The sequence below is a fragment of the Vipera ursinii genome (genome assembly GCF_947247035.1).
Source record: "Vipera ursinii genome assembly, chromosome: Z".
Classification (NCBI taxonomy): domain Eukaryota; kingdom Metazoa; phylum Chordata; class Lepidosauria; order Squamata; family Viperidae; genus Vipera; species Vipera ursinii.
In genome coordinates this window covers 16,611,448-16,633,857 of record NC_139517.1, presented here as the reverse complement: position 1 = coordinate 16,633,857, position 22,410 = coordinate 16,611,448, and the positions used below count along the sequence as shown (strand labels likewise).

Genomic DNA, 22,410 nt, shown 5'->3' with positions numbered 1-22,410 from the left:
TGCCGAGGTTTGGGGACGTTTGGGGAGGCGCCCAAACCTCCCCAAACAGGAACGGAGACCTGCCGAGGTTTGGGGACGTTTGGGGAGGCGCCCAAACCTCCCCAAACAGGAACGGAGACCTGCCGAGGTTTGGGGACGTTTGGGGAGGCGCCCAAACCTCCCCAAAGGTCGGCAGGTCTGCGCGGAGGAACGGAGACCTGCCGAGGTTTGGGGACGTTTGGGGAGGCGCCCAAACCTCCCCAAACAGGAACGGAGACCTGCCGAGGTTTGGGGACGTTTGGGGAGGCGCCCAAAGGTCGGCAGGTCTGCGCGGAGGAACGGAGACCTGCCGAGGTTTGGGGACGTTTGGGGAGGCGCCCAAACCTCCCCAAACAGGAACGGAGACCTGCCGAGGTTTGGGGACGTTTGGGGAGGCGCCCAAACCTCCCCAAAGGTCGGCAGGTCTGCGCGGAGGAACGGAGACCTGCCGAGGTTTGGGGACGTTTGGGGAGGCGCCCAAACCTCCCCAAAGGTCGGCAGGTCTGCGCGGAGGAACGGAGACCTGCCGAGGTTTGGGGAGGCGCCCAAACCTCCCCAAACAGGAACGGAGACCTGCCGAGGTTTGGGGACGTTTGGGGAGGCGCCCAAACCTCCCCAAAGGTCGGCAGGTCTGCGCGGAGGAACGGAGACCTGCCGAGGTTTGGGGAGGTTTGGGGAGGCGCCCAAACCTCCCCAAACAGGAACGGAGACCTGCCGAGGTTTGGGGACGTTTGGGGAGGCGCCCAAACCTCCCCAAACAGGAACGGACACCTGCCGAGGTTTGGGGAGGTTTGGGGAGGCGCCCAAACCTCCCCAAACAGGAACGGAGACCTGGGGAGGTTTGGGGAGGCGCCCAAACCTTCCCAAACGTCGGCAGGTCTGCGCGGAGGAACGGAGACCTGCCGAGGTTTGGGGAGGCGCCCAAACCTCCCCAAAGGTCGGCAGGAGGAACGGAGACCTGCCGAGGTTTGGGGAGGTTTGGGGAGGCGCCCAAACCTCCCCAAAGGTCGGCAGGAGGAACGGAGACCTGCCGAGGTTTGGGGAGGTTTGGGGAGGCGCCCAAACCTCCCCAAACGTCGGCATTTCTGCGCGGAGGAACGGAGACCTGCCGAGGTTTGGGGAGGCGCCCAAACCTCCCCAAACGTCGGCAAGTCTCCGTTCCTCCGCGCCCTGCCTGCCTGCTTCTTTCCGCTGCGGAAAGAAGCAGGCAGGCAAGGCGCGGAGTTTGGGGAGGTGCGCGCGCACCTCCCCAAACTTCGGCAGGTCTCGGACGGCGGTGGCTTGGGAGAGGTGCGGGCGATCCCGGAAGCACCAAAGCCTCGGCCGCGCACAAGTCCTCGGTAAGTTTTTTTTGTTGACTGGAGTATAAGCCGAAGTGGAATTTTTCAGCCCAAAAAGTGGGCTGAAAAATTCGGCTTATACTCAAGTATATACGGTATTCTTCGTAGCTACTTATAGGATATTATGAGAACAAGGGGGTATTGTGAGGTAGCATCATTCTTGAGAAAGAGGAAAAAAATAAATAAACGGTTGCCAGAAAGGATCTATTTCTTTCAAACAGCAGGACCCCAGAATCTATATCATATGGAGAGGGTATATCCTTGTATCGTGCAGATCCAGCCTTTTCCTTTCAAATAATGTGTTTTTATTTGCATCTGAACAAGTTAGGATTTGGTTGCCTATGCTCATTACCATTTAAAATCTACCTTTTAAGTATGTCCTTCCCATTTATATTATCTTTCCAGCTGCTACGCACGGTAAAGTGTATATTTTAAATGAACAAAAGACAAAATGCTATATAAAGAAAGATAGCGAGAGCATGCTTAGCATCCACTGAAGCCGGTAGCGTTCACAGGTAGTCCTGGGTTTTTACCACCACTCATTCAGTGTTTGAAGTTACGGTGGTGGCAATGTGTGTACGGTTCCTGAAATTATGGCTGTTGAAGCGCCCCCTGTGGTCACACATCAAAATTTGGGCATTTGGCAGCTTAGCATACTTATGACCACAGGGGTACCTTAACTTTCTACCTGCCTACCTCCTCCTCATTTCTGCCCTTTTGGATGCCCTGCACAGTAGCGTTCCTCGGCCTTCGGCAGTCTCACCCAGCAGCCACCTCTAGGTCAGTTCCAGCACTGCTGCCGCCATCGCCACCACCACCACCGCCAAGGAATGCTACCTTAAGCTCCACGCTACGGCCAGGCACTACAGCGCAAAGCCCTCCCATCAGCCCTGTCGTGACCTACATTATCTTCTTCCTTCCGCTGCTGACGAGTTGTGCCCAGCCTTGATTTATGCGAGGCAGCTTCTGGCTATGCCAGGCCTTCTTTCCAAGGCCAAGCACACCTTTCTCTAAATTTTGTGTGTCCGTCTTGCAGTTTCTTCAGAAGGCCGGAGTTGGGGGGCTGAAATAGAGGCCCAGCAGTGGCTGGCTGAGGCTGCTGCTTTAGCCCTGGCACCACCACTTCCACCACCTCTTGAGGGGTGTCATTGTGCAGGGTGGCCAATAGAAGATAGGCAGGTGGGGAGACTTGTAGAGGAGGTGGCCCCATACCTTCCAAGACTTGGGGCTGGGTGGGGGGTGGCGACTGATCTGGGAATGGTTTGAATCAAACGGGTCCTCGTCTTAACAACCAGCCGGATTTGGTTAAAGGTGACAACAGAGCCTGCCGGTCATATGATGTCATGCTTTATGACAGCATCACTTAGTGATGGAAATTCTGTTCCCAATTACTATCATTAACCGAGGACTGTGTGTGTATTCAAAAGCCTAAATGAGCTTTAAATGTTGCAGTCCCTTTCTGTTAAGAGTCAAAGATGTGATTCTTTGTCTTGGACAGTAAAACTCTGCAGAGAAATCGGAAGATGGGGATGGGCCGTAAGAAATTCAACATGGATCCCAAAAAAGTGAGTGAGTGAACGGTTTGCATGTTATGATATCTAAAGATTTGTCCAAGGGAAAACAAATGTTTCCTGATGACACAATTGCTTGGAATGAGAAATCATGATTAGTTGTTTTTTTCCAGGCCTCCTTGGGACAGAATTACATGATTGAAGGGCGGGAAACCCATTTGAAGTACCTAGAGAGCTAGTTTGGTCTAATGCTTAGGCATCAGGCTAGAAAGCAGGAGACTGAGTTCAAGTCCTGCCTTAGCCATGAAAGCTAGCTAAATGACTTTGGGCCAGTCATTCTCTCTCAGACGAACCACCCCACAGGGTTGTTGTGGTGAAAATAGGAGAATGAAGGTCTGTTGGATGCGTTTGCCACCTTGAGTTATTTTTGTACAAATCATGAAGGTGGGATGGATGGATGGATGAATAGATAAATAAACTGACTGACTAACCTAGTTGAGATTTCTGAATTAAAAATATTTTGAGGGTGGGAACGTACGTGTGTCTGCTGTACAGTTGTTGACTTAATTGCCTTTTCCAGGGAATACAATTCCTGGTGGAAAATGAACTTCTGCGCTCCACACCCGAGGATATTGCTCGCTTCCTCTACAAAGGGGAAGGCCTCAACAAGACAGCCATTGGGGACTACCTTGGCGAGAGGTGAGCAAGAATGGGAAAGATGCAAGGAGCAAATGAGAGCGTGAGAAAGATGCCGCCGTTGATAACACAGTGCAGATTAAACTACAGTAGAGAGCTTCCTGGGACACTGGGAAAGAGCACAGATACTGAAGTGCGATAGATTAAATTTATTCAGAAAGGAGGGGTCTTGCCAGTGAGGAAAGACCAAATCTTGAGTGTTTTAGAGTGAATTCTAAGCAGATTGAAGAGGTCATGAGGGAAGAAAAGAGGGTAAACATTTCAGTGATTGGGATGGTAAGAGTAACTGCCTTCAAAGGGGCAGGATTAACCCAAGCTCTCTTAATCTTTTTATTCAGGGAGGAGTTTAATATTGGTGTCCTCCATGCCTTTGTTGATTTGCATGAATTTACTGACCTCAACCTAGTGCAAGCGCTCAGGTGAGTCTGGAAATCTTCAGCCATCTACTATATTAGAGTCCTCATTAGCTCCAGTAGTTTTCCAACCAATTGGCTGCAGTACTTCTCGTTCCTGTGCTGAGGGGTGAAATTTAAGAGCAAGAATTTACCGTTTTTCCTGCTAAAGAGAAAGCAGAGCTTGCCTGAAGCCACCTCTTCTGTTGTTGCCTTACCCAACTCGGAGCCCTCTGGATCAGCGGTCCCCAACCTTTCTGGCTCCGTGGACTGACGCCAGCGGCAGCAGGGGCAGGAGATGGTTCTGTGCGTACGCCCGTTGCTTGTGCAAATGGAGCTTCACACGCTCACCTGCCACTTGAGCGGCCCAGTTCCCAATGGGCCGCAGATCAGTACCGGTCCATAGACTTGGAGTTGGGGGATCCCTGTTCTAGATCACGGGTGTCAAAACGTGCCACATCACATGACGTGTTGCGATGTATCACGACTCTTTTTACATTGCCGGCAATGGGGTGGGCCCGGCTTCGGTATGATGAAACCGGCCTGCGGGCCAGCAGTTGGACACACCCCTGATCTAGACGAAAGAGCATCAATTCCCACAGTCCTTCCTTTAATTTTGTAAGAGGAAAAATGCCATCCTTTGCCATTTGTCTCATTTATTCTACTGAATCAAGATTTGTTCTTGGTTTCTCTACATCACTATACCCCATTTCTTAACTATCTCATGATGTTTTCCTGTATAGATGGGTGGGGATCTTTGGCCTTCCATATTTTCTTAAACTTGTCAGCTGCATAGTGCTGTGTTTGCTATACGTGGACCAGTTGTAGGTTATATGTCCTAGGTAAAAAGGATGATGATGATAATGCATAAGGCCAAGCCCTATAAATGCATAGAAAGCTAGAACTGAGAAGACAGCAACATGCTGTCTCTGCAAAGAAGCTGAAGAAATAGTGGAACATCTAATTAGCTGCAGCAAGAGCATCACACAGACTAACTACAGACAGCAGCACGACAGCGTAGCAACGGTGATGCATGGGAATTTCTGCAAGAAATACCACTTGCCTATAAGCAAGAATTGATGGGACCACAAAACATACAAAGTAATAGAAAATGAAGAAGCTAAAGTGCTCTGCTCCTGCCCGAGCAGGGGGTTGGGCTAGATGACCTCCAAGGTCCCTTCCACCTTTATTATTATTATTATTATTATTATTATTATTATTATTATTATTATTATTATTATTATTATTATTATTATTACTACTACTACTACTACTACTACTACTACTTTGGAGTTCAAACAAACAACCATCTGCCACAAACTTAACAATTGTAATCCCCCAATCTTAACAATTGTTGAGAAAACAAAGAAGTCTAGGTAATGGACATTTGAAAACAACAGAAGAGAAAGAACTGGAGAAAATCTTAAAATTCTAAGACTTGCAAATAGAATTAGAGCAACTGTGACAAAAGAAAATAAAGCTAGCACCCATAGTGATTGGGTGCAATCCGAAAACATCTGAACAGTAGCTTTGATATCATCAGACAATAGCATCTGCCTCTCCCAGATCCTTGGGAAGGATTCGATAGGTGGATAAAAATGTCAAATCCAGTCTGAACATCTGGCTAACTGCAACGAATCTTAACAATTTATTAAATGCATACGTCACCCAACATATAAAAAGCTTACGGTTGTTAAAATATATAAAAACGAAGGACAATAGAAAACCAAACATACAAAAACAGCGAAGGCAGGAAGGAGTCAACCTCTCTGAATGAAGAATGCATTGCCTAAATTTGAATTTGTTTTTTAAACATGCAATATTTGTACTTCTAGATGGATTTAGAGATATGGGGGGAAAATTAGAGTGGTCTCTCACATTGAGGAGCACGTCAGTCTTTGCTAGATATAGGGAGTGCTGGAAATCAAATGCAAAGTAATGAAAGAGGATAGAAAGACACAGGATGCAAAATATCCCAGGTACGGAATCAATTTGTATAACGAGATCTGTAGGATCCCTAGTTTTTCAAAATAAAGAATACATCTAATACAGGTAGTCCTCGACTTACAACCACAGTTAAGCCCAAAACCTCTTGTGTAAGACAGTTGTTAAGTGAGTTTGCCCCATTTTATGACCTTTCTTGCCACACTTGGTGAAGTGAATCACTGCAGCTGTTAAATTAGTAACGCGGTCATTAAGTGAATCTAATTTTCCCATTGACTTTGCAAAAGGTGATTCGCACGACCCCGGGACGCTACAACCGTCATAAATACATGCCAGTTGCCAAGCCTCCAAATTTCAATCGTGTGACCAGGGGGATGCTACAAAGATCGCAGTTGTCAGGAATGGTCATAAGTCATTTTTTTTCCCCAGAGCTGTTGTAACTTTCAGTGCTCACTAAATGAATGGCTGTAAATTGAGGACTACCTGTATTTCAGAGTAGGCAAATGAAAACTTCCCCTGTATCTGCATTCATGGCCTCCCGTTCCTCTGCAGGCAGTTCCTGTGGAGTTTTCGGTTACCAGGAGAAGCCCAGAAAATTGATCGTATGATGGAAGCCTTTGCTCAGCGGTACTGTCTTTGCAACCCAGGGGTCTTTCAGTCTACAGGTACAGCATTTCTTGAGAAAGAGAAAGGGGGGGGGCTCTTTAAGCTGTGAACCACGTTCTCTCGGTTAACGAAGAACGTGGGCAGTATTTGAATCAGACTCTGAATACCGAGTAGCAGGACGTTCCTGCCATTTTATTTCCCTGTGAGTTCACTGGTATTTGCGTGCGGAGCGTATTCTTCCTCCGATGGGCTGAGACGACTTTTACAAGGCGGTTGTCTAGGCTGCGGCTCTTCTTTCTGTCTCCCCATTGCCGCATTGTAATCTAGAGCAGCGTTTCCCAACCTTAGGAACTTGAAGATGCGTGGACTTCAACTCCCAGAATTCCCCAGCCAGCTGGCTGGGGAATTCTGGGAGTTGAAGTCCACGCATCTTCAAGTTCCTAAGGTTGGGAAACGCTGATCTAGAGTAGCCTGAAATGGTCCCGTCTAAAGACTCTGACCTCTTCTGTAATAAGGTACCCACGACATTCAGAGCCGCCCCAAAGAGTCGCAAAATGACGAGCTGCGCTTCTGTAGCTTAACGTTCCCTCCCATCATTTTTTCCTGTAGCAGTGATTTAATTCTCTAACGAGAACTGAACAAGCAGAAAATCCTGTGCGTTACATCTACTCCGGTGCGCAGAAGCAAGCTCTGAAACGCTGATTTGAGTTCTTCCGTTTGGCTTCCCCTTCCTTCCCCAGATACGTGTTACGTCCTCTCCTTCGCGGTCATCATGCTAAACACCAGCCTTCACAACCCCAACGTCCGAGACAAGCCCACCGTCGAGAGGTTCATCACCATGAACCGCGGCATCAATGACGGGGGCGACTTGCCCGAGGAGTTGCTGCGGGTGAGGAGTTCTAGCAAAGTGAATTCAAGGCCCGGGTTTTTTTTTTTGTTTGTTTTTTTTTTGCCTACGTGATTTTCGTTTGAAGGCTAGTGGGAGGGAGGAAAAAAACCACCTTTTTCCGTTGTGGTTTGTGTTTTTTTTACCATTGTAAACGTTCTTTGCGCAGTTCTGAGATCCTTTTAGGTAGGGTTTCCCAGGCTTCACAACTTCTTAAGACCCCATGGACTTCAATTCCCAGAATTCCCCAGCTAGCCATACTGGCTGGGGAATTGTGGGGGTTGAAGTCCACACATCTTAAAAGTTGCCAAGGTTGGGGCTCCCCTTTTCTCATACTTTGTTTTAACGTAATGCTGTTACTGCAACTGCAGATACTCCTGTGTTCATTTTAAATGTTTTGCTCCTGTTTGTAAGTGCGTTCTCTGTATTACAGGTAGTCCTCAACTTACAAACGTTCATTTAGTGACCGTTCAAAGTTACAACAGCATTGGAGTGTGGGGGGGGGGGAAATGACTGTTTTTCACACGACCATTGAAGCATCCCCTTGGTCACATGATCAAAATTCAGATCCTGGGGCAGCCGGTTCATATTTATGACGGTTGCAGTGTCTCGGGGCCATGTGATCCGCTTTTGCGACCTCCTGACAAGCAAAGGCAATGGGGAAGCCAGATGCACTTAACATTACTAACTTACCGTCTGCAATAATTCACTTCAAACAACAGCGGCAAGAAAGGACATAAAATGGGGCAAACTTCGCTTAACAAACGTTTTCGTTAGCAACGTAAATGTTGGGCTCAATCTGCGAGTGTTTGTCAGTGTCGAGGACTACCTGTATATTTTTTTTTTTAATCCACTCCATTGCATAGTCCACCGAGCATGGTCACTGTGCCCTGGAAATTCAAACAGGCGTACCTTTTTTTTTCTTGCCAAGTTGGAAAGGAATATAATTCCTGCCGATAATTCCTCCCCTTCCTCCCCTCCCGCTAGAATCTGTACGACAGCATCCGTAATGAGCCTTTCAAGATCCCAGAGGATGATGGGAACGACTTGACCCACACATTTTTTAACCCCGATCGCGAGGGCTGGCTCCTCAAGCTGGGTGAGAGGCGCGCCCCCTGTTTCCCCTTAAACACTATGGCCTTTTCTCCCCTTCCCCGCTACCCTTCCCCCTGCCCTCCCCCACCACCCCACCCCATGATCTTTGCACGTCTCTGCACTCTCCTCTCTTCCCCCCCCCCACCTGTTGTGTCATTTAAAGCATGACCTCTCTCTTCATCAGATCAAAGGGATCCTCCTGAAATCCACCCTGATGTCCCTCCCTTTCCCATAAACCAGAGATAAAACCCACGGGGATCCATTCAATTGCAGAGATCTCCCTTTTTCTCCCCACCTCCCACTTGAGGTGGATCTTCTCTGACAGATGATGAGAGGGGTCTGCTGGGATTTTTTTGTGAATTGCCTTTTAAAAGCAGGCAAGTTAATTGAAAACACAGCGTCAGGCCACCGAAAGCCGTATCTCTGGCGTCTGATGTTTCGCCGTTATTGCTGGTACCTTTTCAAACCTATTGGATGCATCTATAAGTTGGGGGGGGGGGAGAGAGAGAGAGAGAGAGAGAAGGAAGTTAAAACAATGGAATATTCCAGGCTTAAATCGGGATTCATAGTCAGATCATGCAGTCTTTACTTCTCCACATTATTTAGGGCAATTAGCAAAACTACTTACTATCAGTTTAACTTCTGTCGTAAAACAATTTCATTAGTGTAGATAAAAACCCACATTGTAGAATAATTCTCTACTCTCGGACTACTTTGTAGACAAAGAATTCCTCCTTGGATAAGGAGCTTTATGATGTCATTGCTAGCTTGAAGCAAAATGGAATAGTACTCTTGACCAGAGTGGGGCACAAAATAGGTAAGCTTTGGGACCCTGAGGGAAGCTTCCTATCCATCCAAAGTAGGCCAGGTGCAGTATAAGGTCCAAAGCAGACAAGGCCACAAATGTAAACTCAGATCCAGCCAGAAGAAATCCAAAGCAGCATCATAGAGTCAAAAATGTTATAATCCTTGGGATCAGCTATTTTAAGCGATTGGCTAAGCTGGTAATGTGGTCTAAGAGGTCCTTGGGAAACTCAGCTTTCAGTCTTCCTTGGAAACACATGATGACAAGATGGGACTCTGGACACTTGAGTCCTGATTCCCTACCAGGAGATTGAGATAGAATAGTACAGGTAGTCCTCGACTTACAACTTGTTTGTTTTAACAATCATTTGACGTTACAACGGCACTATTAAAAGTGACTTACAGAGAGTTCTTGCATTTATGACTATTGTGGTGTCCCCATGCTCATGTGTGCCCAAGATCATGTGATCCAATTTTGGGTGCTTGGCAACCCACATGCATTTATGACGGTTGCAGCATCCCAAGTTCATGTGATCGCCATTTCTGACCTTCCCAGCCAGCTTCTGACAAGCAAAGTCAAGGGGGAAGCCAGATTCACTTCATGATTCACTTAACAACAAAATGGTCATCAACCTAGTCACAACTGACTTAATGACTGTATCACTTAACGACAGAAGTTCCAGATCCAATTGTGGTTGTAAGTCGAGGACTTATCTGTAGCAGTGTTTTATTTTGCTCGGAGCAGAGAACAAGTTAAGGGATTAAAAGCATAACAACCGGAGGCTCTTTCACAATTGCTGGTCGAGAGAAACCACTTTTAAGTTCTACCACCAAGGATGTGGCTGTTTCCTATCGCATCACCTTTTCCTGTGCTTTGGTGTTTGATAGAGCATCAGTAGAATGTAGTGTTTGCTGTAGGTAAAGTATTATTGCAGGCCTTCTGCTGTCAAACTGACATAGCAGGACAGATGGACAGTAGAGAGGAGAGGAAGGATTGTGCGGCCCAAACATTGTATGTTCAAGGTGGAGGAAACGAGAAAAGAAGCAATATTTAGGCAACGGGGGGGGGGTGCGGGAATAGAAGCTAGCCTAGTCACTTTCCTCAGAGGAGTTAAATGGACAAAGCGAATTAATTTTGAAGAGCTGTGCTTGGAATCCAAATTCCTGGCTTGACCAAGACGCAACTTGCTAGACAGCCCTGGGTGACTTAGTACATCTGTCTATACAAATGAGCGATTAGCAAACTATGGTTGCAATCATTTTTTGCCTCCCTGTGGAGGCCGTTAATGTGGCAAAGCTGATTGCATTGTGGTTTGCAAATGTTGCCTAAACTTCTAGAAGAGGGGTGTCCATCCTTAGCAATCTTAAGACCTGTGTGCACTTCAGCTCCCAGAATTCGCCGGCCAGAGCTGAAGGGGGAGCTGAAAGTCCACAAGTCTTAAAAAGTTGCCAAGATTGGACTCTCCTGTTCTAGAGAGAGGGTTTCCTGTTGGAGAGGCCTTGTCATTTAGCAAAGTTGTGCCTGTCCCATTTATACCCATCCCCATAAAGTTTAAAACCTCCCTCCCTCGTGCCTGTCCCATTTCCCCATCCCATTGCTCCCAAATGCCTATGTCTGTGTTGGAGGATTTTTGATTTGACCATGTACTTCTACCTTATGTTGATGTAACTTGTTCTCCTTTCTCTCTCTCTCTTCCTCTCTTTTTCTCTTCCTCTCTCTCTCTCTCTTTCTCACCCCCATTCTCTCTATCCTGACTCCCCTGGTCCCTGCCTTCTCTCTCTTTTGCTCCCTTCTTTCCCCACCACTGCTACCCTGCCCCCCACTCTCCTCCACCATCCCACGGCGCGGACTACATTTGTTCTACTGTCTGAATACTGCCCCCAAACCAGGAGGTAGGTGAGAGGAGGGGGCCTTGAGAGCTGTTTTGCCTGATGCATTTTGGACTGGAAGCAGGTCTGCGGTTGGGCTCTGGGGCACGGAGGGGGTGGGACATGTTGTGATATCAGTTGTGACATGAACGTGGAGGAGATGCAAGGAACTGGCGTTCTCTTCACCCCTGGAATGGGACATGTCTTGACGCAGGGGCAAGCATCCATTTTGTGTTGAGAGTTCTATCATTCCCCTCAGTGATCATTCATCTGTTTGGGACCCTTTGCTAACTGGAGGGTGGGACTGTAGCCGAAAAGCAGTGGGTGGGGGCACCCGTTCTCTCTCTTTTGACATACCCGTCACCCTTCCCTTTCTGACACTTTCCCTTCTCTCTCAATCTGTTCTGTCCCTCCATCCCACCCCCCCACCCCCATTGCAGCAAGCTACCAGGTAATAGACACAGCTGTTGACACAGGTCTGAATTGATGATGCTTACAGCTTTAGGACAGGGCTGCATACAATGAGGCTGTGGTGCCACTGGAAGGGAAGGACAAAAAAAAATAACATTAATGGATCGAGAGGCTGAGCAAGTTTTGTGGGGCGGGTGAGAAAATGTCATCTCCCCAAGGCGATGTAGGTGTTTTCGTGAGGCATGCAGGTAGGCTGTGAATTGTCCACAATCTACATGTCATAAATAGTCCCATCTGTCTTAATGTGATGGGGAGAGAGAGAGAGAGAAGGTGGCTGCCACCAAGCACAGATTCTTGTATTTTATAATATTCGTGCAGACGTCGAGGATGCAACTTCTGTTGAGAGGCAACACGTTATGAATGTCAGCCTTCAAGTTGTCCTTATTTTCCCAGAAGTATCTGCCTGGCAATTGTCGGAAGCAGCAGTTACATGGATTTTTGGGGTGTTCTGAAGTTCCTCAAAAGAGCATTTTGACATCTCAGCTTTGTCCATTTCCGCACAAGAAACCATATGCTCTTTGAATTGAACTTAATTGGGGAATGCAAAAAAAAAAAAGAAAAAAAGTTAAAATCCTTATCCAGTGATAAGCCAGATTTGCACCCATGCATATGGACAGATTAGCTTTGCCTCAAGCTGGGAATGGCTGTTGGCTTTGCAACCAATCTGAACTTATTATATCTTGCTTCAAGCCTAGAGCAATTGCTTGCTTTGCATGCTCAAAACCCTGCTTTTTCTGAAAATGTAGGTTGAGTTCAGAAGAATCAAGTGCTTATGCAAAAGCTGTTTTCTCTCTGAAGTTGAGAACTTTGTTCAGAGAGGCTAGACGTTTCTCCCAGACTCCTCCACAGGGGCTTCGTTTAAAGCAGATTTGCTTGCAAGACACAGCTACGCTTTGCTGGACCAGCTTGTCTCAAAGTCAGCAGCAGTATATTTGCTTTTTAAAGTGTCAATTTATGCTCTGTTATAACCCTGATATTTAGTTGCTAAAACACTTGTCAAAACTGACAATAAATTAAATCTACTCCCACTATTATAAGCTTCAGGACAGCCTTACAAATCTCGGCATAAGAAGGATCTTGAATTTTATCCATTCTCACGTTTACATTTAAAAACAAAAAAGGAGACATTAAATTGGAAGCCCTCAATGCTCATATAATAAATCCATTGTTGGAAAAGGTACCTACTATTTTGAGAACTCCCAGAATCCTATCCAGCTGTGTTTCATTACTTTGACTCAGTTTTATGTTCTTTTTGTCTTGTTCTTCCTCCTTTTATTTTCCCCTCATGTGTCTTATGTTGTTTTATGAAATCTTTGTTGCATTGGCTTTGTTCATAAGCATGGCTTCCTGCCCCAAAATATGAAGGTAGAGAAAGTTTTGCGAGTGAAACAAACATAGATGTAAAATGTGAACGGATTCCCCTTCTTTTTTTTTCCAGGAGGACGGGTGAAGACCTGGAAGCGACGCTGGTTCATCTTGACTGACAACTGCCTCTATTACTTTGAATACACCACAGTTAGTACAGTTTCCCTCTCCCACCCATCCTGCACTCCCCCTATTAGCAAGTGGGAATCTTAAAAAGAGTCCTAGGGTTTGCAATTCAGGGAATCAAATGGCCCAGTTGGGCAGGAAGGATTGTGACCACAGGATGGTAGTCCAGAAACAGTGTCCCACTCGGAGCAGAGAAGCTGCTCAAGAAGTGTGTTCTGTTCCAGCCTACTACCGGCCCTGCAGAAAAGGCAGGGACAACCCCTTTACAAAAGGCAAAATGCTGGAAGTAAGCCCGCCAAATTTATTTACACAAAACAGATCCAAAACAGAGCAAACTGAGCAAAACAAAATACGAACCACTAAAACAGGAGCTATTCAAACGGTTGCCTTCAGCAAACCAGCCCTCCCACACATTCCCCTTTTAAACAGTTCAAGGCGTGGCTTCTCTCTGCCTCCTTCCGAGGAATTGATTGATTGAACTTTTTAGTCCCACCCAGTCTACCGTTACCACCACAGCCACGCCCACCCAATGGGTCACGCCCACCCGACACCCGACAATACATAAATGGGTTTTGGATTGCAGTTTGGGCACTTAGTCTCTGAAAGATTCGCCATCACTGGTCTAATCTGCTTTATGAAATCTGTATCATCTGAAGTCATTAGATAATTCTGGCGAGATCAAATCTGGGTCGGTCACCAGGACCAGCGATTTATTCTTCCGAGCTTTTGGACTCGCACTGGAGCCCATCTTCTGGAAGCTTCTCTCTTCTGAAATATGTGCTTTGGGCAGTTTTGTGAGTCGTATTTATGTGGTGCCTTCCTACTGGCTGATTGGTGTGTTGATGGCTGGCAATTGGCTGTCGTTTCCTTGTGCTGCAAAACCCTCGGCTCCTAAGTACTTGATAAGCTGGTGGTAAATCAGCACTCCTGTTAACTAACAAGGGGCCCGTTTCCCAGGCTTCAGTCACTTCCCTGGCTAACCTGCCAGTCATAGGAACACATCACATAAATATGATTTGCAAAATAGGCCAAAAGACATATTCCAGTAGACAGGAGTTCCCAGAGGATGGGCTCCAGCGTGAATCTGAAAGCTCAGAAAAGTAAATCTCTGGCTCCGGTGATCAACTCGGATTCGATCTTGCAACCTTATCTTGGGACACGTATATTTGCCTTCATTTGTGAGATAATGATTATTTCCCCCCTGGTTTTTTACTTTCGCAACTGCCTTGTGAGGGAGTTCCAGCTGAGAAATAATGAATCATCTAGTGAGTTTCATGGGGGAGCACGGCCTTCCTCAAATGTGTGTGTTCCAGACACACTGGGAATACAGCTCTGAGAATCTCCAGTTAGATATTAGCTGATGGTTAAAAATTCTTGGAGCTGTAATCCCAAATTGGGGAGGCTAATTAAGCTTTGCCCTCGAAAAGATTTTCTTGGAACAGGTGCTTTTGAGAGTCCTAAGTCTTACCTACCCAGATTATTGGGCCTATTCTGTTTCATTCATATTTTTAAAATCCATTTTTAGGATAAAGAGCCAAGAGGCATCATCCCATTGGAAAACCTAAGCATTCGGGAAGTTGAAGACCCACGGAAACCAGTAAGTGGTGCTGCGTTATGATTGCTTACAGCAGGGGTCCCCAACCTTGGCAACTTTAAGACTTGTGGACTTCAACTCCGGCTGGCTGAGGAATTCTGGGAGTTGAAGTTCACAAGCCTTAAAAGTTGTCAAGGTTGAGGACCTCTGGCTTACAGCATTGCTAAAGTGGCAGCTTGCTGAATGAGATTCTTGGCTGGCTAGACTTTACAGAAAAATTTGTATATTTCACTTTTCTGCTGTTTGCCGGCCTTGGACCAACACTCCACAAGTAAAGCTTGGGCAGGCAGGCAAATAAAGCAAACCTTGAAGACACTGGATGGGCAGAGAGTTAGCAAAACCTTTTTAAAAAAGTTCTAGGAGAGATTTCTTCATTTACCTCTGTTCCATGTGGTTCAGAGGGTTCACAACCAAGCTCAGAGAGCATCGAGGTCTCCGCAGTTCAGCCCTGAAATACTTGTTTTCCTGCTCAAGGCATTCTCTTTTGTTTCTTTTCTCTGTACCCCCAAATCAGCTAGAAGGCATTTTCACAAACCGTTTGCAAATGACTGGCCTTTTAAAGGCTTTCTTCTCTTCCTTTCATCACTCTTTTGTTCCATTTTTGTAGAATTGTTTTGAACTCTACATTCCCAATAACAAGGGCCAGCTCATCAAAGCCTGTAAGACTGAGGCAGATGGACGTGTGGTTGAGGGGAATCATATGGTCTACCGCATCTCGGCGCCTACACAGGAAGAAAAAGACGAGTGGATTAAATCCATCAAGTGAGAATTAAGACATTATTTCTTTTTCAGGATTCTTGATTCCCAGCTCTAGCTCCTGATATTCCACTTTGAATTTCAAGACTTTATTGAGCAGAAAGGAACTGATGGAATTTCTGTGGAGTTTAACCCAAACTTTAGCACAGAAACTTCACAAGATGATATGACCTCCCCATAAATCTTAAATTAGGGATCTCTTTTTTCCTGTTTTTTTTTTTACCCTTCAGTTAATATCTGTCATGCAGGTAAAAAGGTAAAGGTTCCCCCGCACATGCGTGCTAATTGTTTCCGACTCTAGGGGCCGGTGCTCATCTCCGTTTCAAAGCCGAAGAGCCAGCGCTTGTCCGAGGACGTCTTCGTGGTCATGTGGCCGGCATGACTAGACGCCAAAGGCACACGGAACGCTCTTACCTTCCCACCGTAGTGGTCCCTATTTTTCTACTTGCATTTTTTATGTGCTTTCGAACTGCTAGGTTGGCAGAAGCTGGGACGAGTAACAGGTGCTCACTCTGTTACACGGCACTCGGGATTCGACCCACCAAACTGTTGACCTTCTGATTGACAAGCTCAGCGTCCTAACCCACTGAGCCACTGCGTCATGCAAAGATACTATTAAATTAGCAAGATTTCTTCTTTCCGGGAAACCTTTGGTTACATAATTCAGAAATGAAGAAACTAATAGAATATTCTTAATATAGTCCTTAGAGATTTTGGAGCTAGAAAAAGAGGAAGAAAAACCTGATTTGGTAATGCTAGAAGTGGTTCAATTATGTAAAGTATTGTGGGGGAAGTTCTAATCTTTCCACAGGCATTAAGAATAGGAACAGTCCAAAGAGGCTTTTATGCATTTTAATAAAGGCAAAATGTTTCATTCAACATTCTGAATAGCACATAAATTCATAGTAGAATTCTTGGAAAAACTAGAGCTAATAAGGCAAAAATTTAATGTCGTAGAAGTACGGCTTCTCTGCTGTAGCATAGAGAGGTGGATAGGTGGGTAATGCAACATCTGCAATCAAAATATTATAGCCCATGAAGCTTAGATATGTCCGGTTTGCTTCCTTTAAAAATAACTTAGTAAGTTACCTATTGTAATCCTTAGTCAAAACTCTCTCACCTTAATCTGTTGATCTGAGGCTGCATTTCCTCATTGCAGTGCATATAGCAAGCTTCCCTAAAGAGCACACTGTTTGTTGTGACTTAACATGTCAACAAATATGTATAAATATATACTTTACTTCCTTTCCTTCCTCTCCCTTCTTCATTTCCTTGTTAAGAGCATGTTTAGGCCACTTATTTGGTCCAGTTTAGTTGAAGGGTTAGTCGGCGTAGGTGTATAACACAATGGGTGGAGCTCATAGAGTTAAATTGAGCTAAAAAAAATGCTATGGGAGCCCAACCACTATCTTAACCTGTTCTGCAAAGCAAAGGCATAATATGGCATAATTTCAGATCATAGCTTGCCCTGTGAACACAGAAGTTCTCTTGACATCAAACTAATCTTGGAATGTGGTGTGTTATATAAAAGCGACCATTATATTAATGGCTAAGCAGGATTTGGAGTTTGTACTTCCAGATCTACCCACCAGCTACGCTGCTCGAGGTTTAAGTGGGGATGGAGGGGAACACAGCCCCTTTCTCTCTTTTGTACCTGGCTCCTTAATGCTCCATATCACACTTTTTTTCCCCGCAGGGCTGCTGTAAGCGTGGATCCTTTTTACGAGATGTTGGCTGCCCGCAAGAAACGGATCTCAGTGAAGCAGAAACAGGAGCAGGCATGAGGTGGGGATTAACTAGTTCCCATCCTTTCCCCTCTCTGTATGTCCTCCTGTATCATCTCTCGGATCTTCTGACAAGCCCACCTGGGTTGAACTCCATGAAACCAACCATTCCTATCGTGGGTCCACCACGCTACTTGGCCACTCTTAATGGCATGCCAGCATCCCACTGCCTCCACTCACTCATCTCCCCAGAGCTTCCTCTAGCCCTGTGGGGGTTTGCCAGTGGGACTTGAGCTTGGGAACTGCCAAGGTGCGACAACTTCAGGGAATGGATGCATCCTTTTGTGTTTTGAGGCAGCTTCTCCTCCAGACTGAATTAACCTCCAGCCTTCGTCAGACAGAATCAGATGGCTTCGAAGCCTCTCGGTTAACCCCACCCCACCTTGACTAGGGGGCAACCAACTTTGGTCATGGTATAAAGGAGCATTTCCTACTTTGACTGGACTTCTTCGTTCTGCTTCCCAACATAACAGCTGGTCTGCATGTCTGAGAAGAAGAAGAAGAAATGGGGGAAAAAAACCCTTCAGACTATTGGCAATTTAGAACATGGGGAAGCCCTTGTTTTCCCTCATCGGCTACAGAAAAACCGCACCTAGGCCAAGCACGTCAGGGAATAAGCTAGCATGTCTTTTGAACTGCTAGTTTTCTGTGTTTCAGGATCACTCAAGTCATTTAATCTCCCCAAACTGCTTCCTGATGCCGATAAATCACAGGAGCATTTCTGACATGCTTTTCTCTATAGGATGTCCCTTCGAGTTTGTTGCCAAACCAGCCGCTGAAAGCATTATCCTGGGTCTGGCACACTTAAATGTTTATTATGTACTCTCCATTATCTGGGCTTCACGAATCGAAGTAAACACACCAACAGCCAGCTGGGGCCCCGAGAGCCAGACAACTAAAGTATACACACTGACATAATTTTGAACACTAATTGTTGCCTCCAGCAGGAATAACTGACACACGTTTGTAACTGACAGCTCATAATTCTTCATTGTTAGGCCCAGAAATCGTGGTTTACAAACTTCCTTGACTGCCAAGCAACAACTGATTCTTTCCCCTCAGCTACTTATGAAGTCATTAGATCATTGCCTGTACCACTAATTCTCCCTGCCCTTTCCTGCCTCAAGTGTAGCAGCAACATATGTGAGGCTTCCTTCTGTAGTTAATTCAATACATTTTTTAGTGGCTTACAAAGGAATTCAAATGAGAACACTGCCACTGTCATGTTATAACGTGATCATTAGGACACTCCCTAACTGGGCGATGACAGTTCTGTTTCCAGTAGAACTGCAACAAGAATTGCCTCTCCTTTCTGCATTGTCTTGTCCAGAATCAGTTTTTTTTTAAAAAAACAATTCTGGAAACCGTTTTCTTCAGATGCCAATAAGTCATTATGCTATCAGGATGGTTAAAAGACTCTCTCTTTTCCAGAACTCATTGATACTTGCACATTCAGGTTATAAGATCAGAGAACAGTAAAGAAGGAAGAGAAAATGACCTTATGAATTGGAAGAAGAATTAGCCTCTGTAACTCCCTTTTTGGGTTGGGTGTTAAGAAGCGCAAAGAAAAGGTAGTCCTCAATTTATGACCAGTCTTAGCAACCAAAATTCTGACAGATCCCTCCCCCAGATTCGAAGTTCCAACAACTGGGGAACCCCACCTCACCCTGCAGTCATGTGATTACATTTTGGGTGTTTGGCAGCCATCTTGCATTTATGGCCATTTTCAGCTTCTCGTGGTTACGTGACTGAAATTTATCAAGGTGGTTTCTCCCCTCCCTCCCCCCCCCCAAGAAACTGGCATTTCTGATTTCTGGCAAAAGAAAAAAATGCCCGTTGCAGAGGCCACCAAAAATGTCATGAATTCAGGTGGCAAAATGTATGACCTTAATTCCAGGCTCAGTTATGGTCAAGGCTACCTGTAGTTCTTGTGTTAACACCTTTCCCTTTTCCCACCCTCTTTTAAGTTTTTAAGAAGTTTGATCTTCCCAGTGATGGCCTCACCTCACTGGCCAAGCCTCCCGAGGCCGTCTCCTACTCCAGGCAGTGGGATATTGTACCTCCTCACCTTGCAGCTCAGAGCTACAAATCTAGTCTTCCACCACTGCTTTTCCTCAGGTCGTCCCTTGAGTGTATCACCCCTCGGGGTCTGAAGGCTTTTTCAAACCCCGAGTTGAGCTTTCTAAGTCGCCAAAGCACTTTGTGGCACCTCTCAGGCCTTTGCGAAGGAGTAGAGCAAAGTCCTCAGGAGCCACAAAAGTCTCTGGCTCAATATTGTAATACCTTCGTCCTCGTGCATTTCAGCCTGATCGGCATCCCCTGCCTCTCAAAAGAGCCAGACCAACTGCAGCCGGTTCAAATCCTCTTGGATTTAAACACAAAGCATCTTCCCTCAAGTTAGAAAGACTGTGATCAGAATAAGGCGTTGTGCTTTATTCCGTTTAGAAGAAAAGCATGAGGGGGAAAAAAAGTTAAAGGCAGCCAGTGAAAAGTAAGGGATTGATATTATTTTTCAATCTCTATATGGACAGGTGAAAATAAATACCAGAAAATCCAGGATACTCCTAACGCAGCATTTTCCATCACAACCCTTTAAGCAGTTCTCTCAAAGCTGACCCATCTGCTTTATGCCTGCTAAAACCTATCCTGGGAAACCCCTTAAATCCCTAATCCTAAAGGCTGGCTGGGGATTCTGGGAGTTGGAAGTCCACAGATGTTATAAAGTTGCCAAGGTTGGACAGCCCAGCCCTAACCCTTGCCTCCTTTTCAATCTTAAATTTAATTTGCCTTCCCAAAGTGGCTATCCTTTCCCCTTTTTAACTAAGGTTAAATTCTATTTCAGATCCAAATGTGTAACATACATATTTTTATACATGCGAGAGTTTCAGAAGAGGAAGGTTAAAATTGTTAATCTTGTAGCTGGCAAGGAGGGAAGAGATTGCCTTTTTTCCAGCTGTGTGTCATGACCAAAACTATTTCTCCTGAGCTATGATTTGTGTAGAAATGGGAGGCAGGGGAAATCTCCCTTTATTTGTTTGAAGGATCAGTTTTTACCAAGACACTGTTTACTTACTTAATAATGATCAATTCCCCCCTACCCCCCTTCCTGGACACACTTTCCACCCTCAATATTGCCCTTGGTTTTTTGACCTGCCTTCTGATTTTATATCTCTGGAAAAGCATCTTTGTACATTGGGACTGATTATTACTTGTTCTTCAGCAATACAAATAGTCCTCTTCTCCATTACTCTTCACCGCGGATTTAAATGTCTTGTAGGAAGGAGATATAACAATCCCCCCTCCCTCCTTGCTCCCGAAGACAAAAAGAGAAAGACGGGCATTTTTCGTTTCAAGAAACTATTATGATATTTCCTTTGATGGTGATGTTTTTGACTTATTTGTTTTTAAAGGAAATGTTAGCTGTTATTTAAAAAATTAATGTATACATCTCTGGATGATATGTAAACACCACAAACTTACCTATGTCTCGGCTGATTTGTTGTTCTGTTGTTATATTTTATTGATGACCTAAGATGGCCAAAGTGGAGAAACTGGAGTTTTGAGAACTCACGAACGTTTGCCTTCTCTTAGACATCCTTTTTTACTTAGGAAAGGGGAAAGAGCAACTCCGCTTAAGACCCAGCATCTGAAAAATGCCAGAGATGGATAGGAATGGATAAAATACAAACTTTCAGGCAAGCAGGGGGGTGTGGGTGAGGTGTTTCGTCTACCAGAGGCTTCCCAGAAGCCAGGTTAGATCTCAGCATTGGATTCGGGGTCACCAAGGAATCCTTCTCGAGGCTATTAATGCAGTGCTGATCTTGCACATCCGTCTCACTGCCAAGGGACCAGATGTAATACAGTAAATACCATTGCTAATAAGATTTAAACAGGCGAGTGACCTACCTGAGGAACAAACCCCCTTTTCCTCCCTAAATAAATGCTGACTTTTCTTCTTCTGACATTGAACATTTCCTGGCATTCGGCAAATGCGGCTATGAGGGCTGCTAATTTATTTTACTTTTATTTATACCCCACCTTTATTATTTTTATAAATAACTCCAGGTGGCGAATATACTCTTCCCTCCTCCAATTTTCCTATTAATAGCAGTTAATACTATTAATAGCCTATATCTTACTCTGCTCTATGCCCGGGAGACTTGATTACAGGAAATCTGAAGTTTTATGCGTTGTGTCAGCAAGTATTTCATTGGGTATATTCACCTTCGTTCAGTGGTCTCACCTGATGGGAGATAAAGCATGTTATTTAATATCAGTAGCTCTGATGAGATTACGGCTGTGGTTTTATTGATCTTGCATAGGGAAGAAACAGACTTTCTTAAGTAAAAACTATTTCTAGATGAGACACCCATGTGCTGTAAGAGACATCTGCGTAGCTGAGACAAAGCATGTTGGAACAAGTTCCTTTTAAAATGATACTTGGAGGGTTTTTTTTAAAAGGATTTAAAAACTTAAACCTATCTCCTACTTAGTTGAATGTAAATTAAACATATTTAATTGATTTATTTGTTAGCAGTCAATAGCATGAAGTTACATATAAAAGTTTACACAATCCAGCCATTGATTAAATCAGACTTCATTTCTGAAATCTAAAAGAATGGTCTCCAGATCAAGATTAAAAATGTGTATGGTAAAATGGTTAATTTTTTTATTACTGCTTTTGTTCTAAATTCACGATCATTAAGGAAAGGTGGCGTCTTAGGTTTCTCACTATCCAATCTCCAATTTGGTGCCCTCCAGAAAACCTGGGAATGGAACTACAACTCCCAGAATTCCAAGTAGGCAATGCTCTGAGGATCACAATCCTAAATCCACATCATCTTTAACTAGACCATGAGCTTATTCTCCTAAAAATAGGCTCTGTTTTGCGGGCATGTGGAATGTGCTTTTGAAGGAATACTAGGGTAGTTATAAATAGAACAAAGACACATGGAGGAGTATTGTAGTTTGTTTGGCAAGTTTATTGCATCTGGTTGCTATAAGAAAATTCAAGACAATTAAAATTATGCATCCCTGTCCTTGAATAAAATAACTACAGTCTCTCAAAGTGAGGCAGGGCACCTGTTATTTGTAAGCAAAATCTACACTATGGAGTTCTAGACTTAAAAAGATTGTTTGCTTCTGCACATCTG

General features: G+C 45.0%; 1 protein-coding gene across 1 annotated transcript in view; it reads left to right on the top strand.

Moving 5' to 3' along the window:
* The window catches only part of CYTH2 (cytohesin 2), a 30,813-nt gene extending 8,998 nt beyond the window's left edge, over positions 1-21,815 (top strand). The window contains exons 3-12 of the mRNA XM_083376600.1: positions 2,857-2,923; positions 3,450-3,568; positions 3,904-3,984; positions 6,454-6,566; positions 7,248-7,396; positions 8,381-8,492; positions 13,071-13,147; positions 14,649-14,720; positions 15,325-15,479; positions 17,170-21,815. Coding sequence (XP_083232726.1) covers positions 2,857-2,923; positions 3,450-3,568; positions 3,904-3,984; positions 6,454-6,566; positions 7,248-7,396; positions 8,381-8,492; positions 13,071-13,147; positions 14,649-14,720; positions 15,325-15,479; positions 17,170-17,257 — 1,033 coding nt within the window. The 3' untranslated portion in view covers positions 17,258-21,815. The remainder of the gene's footprint in view (positions 1-2,856; positions 2,924-3,449; positions 3,569-3,903; positions 3,985-6,453; positions 6,567-7,247; positions 7,397-8,380; positions 8,493-13,070; positions 13,148-14,648; positions 14,721-15,324; positions 15,480-17,169) is intronic.
* The last annotated feature ends 595 nt before the right edge of the window (positions 21,816-22,410 follow it).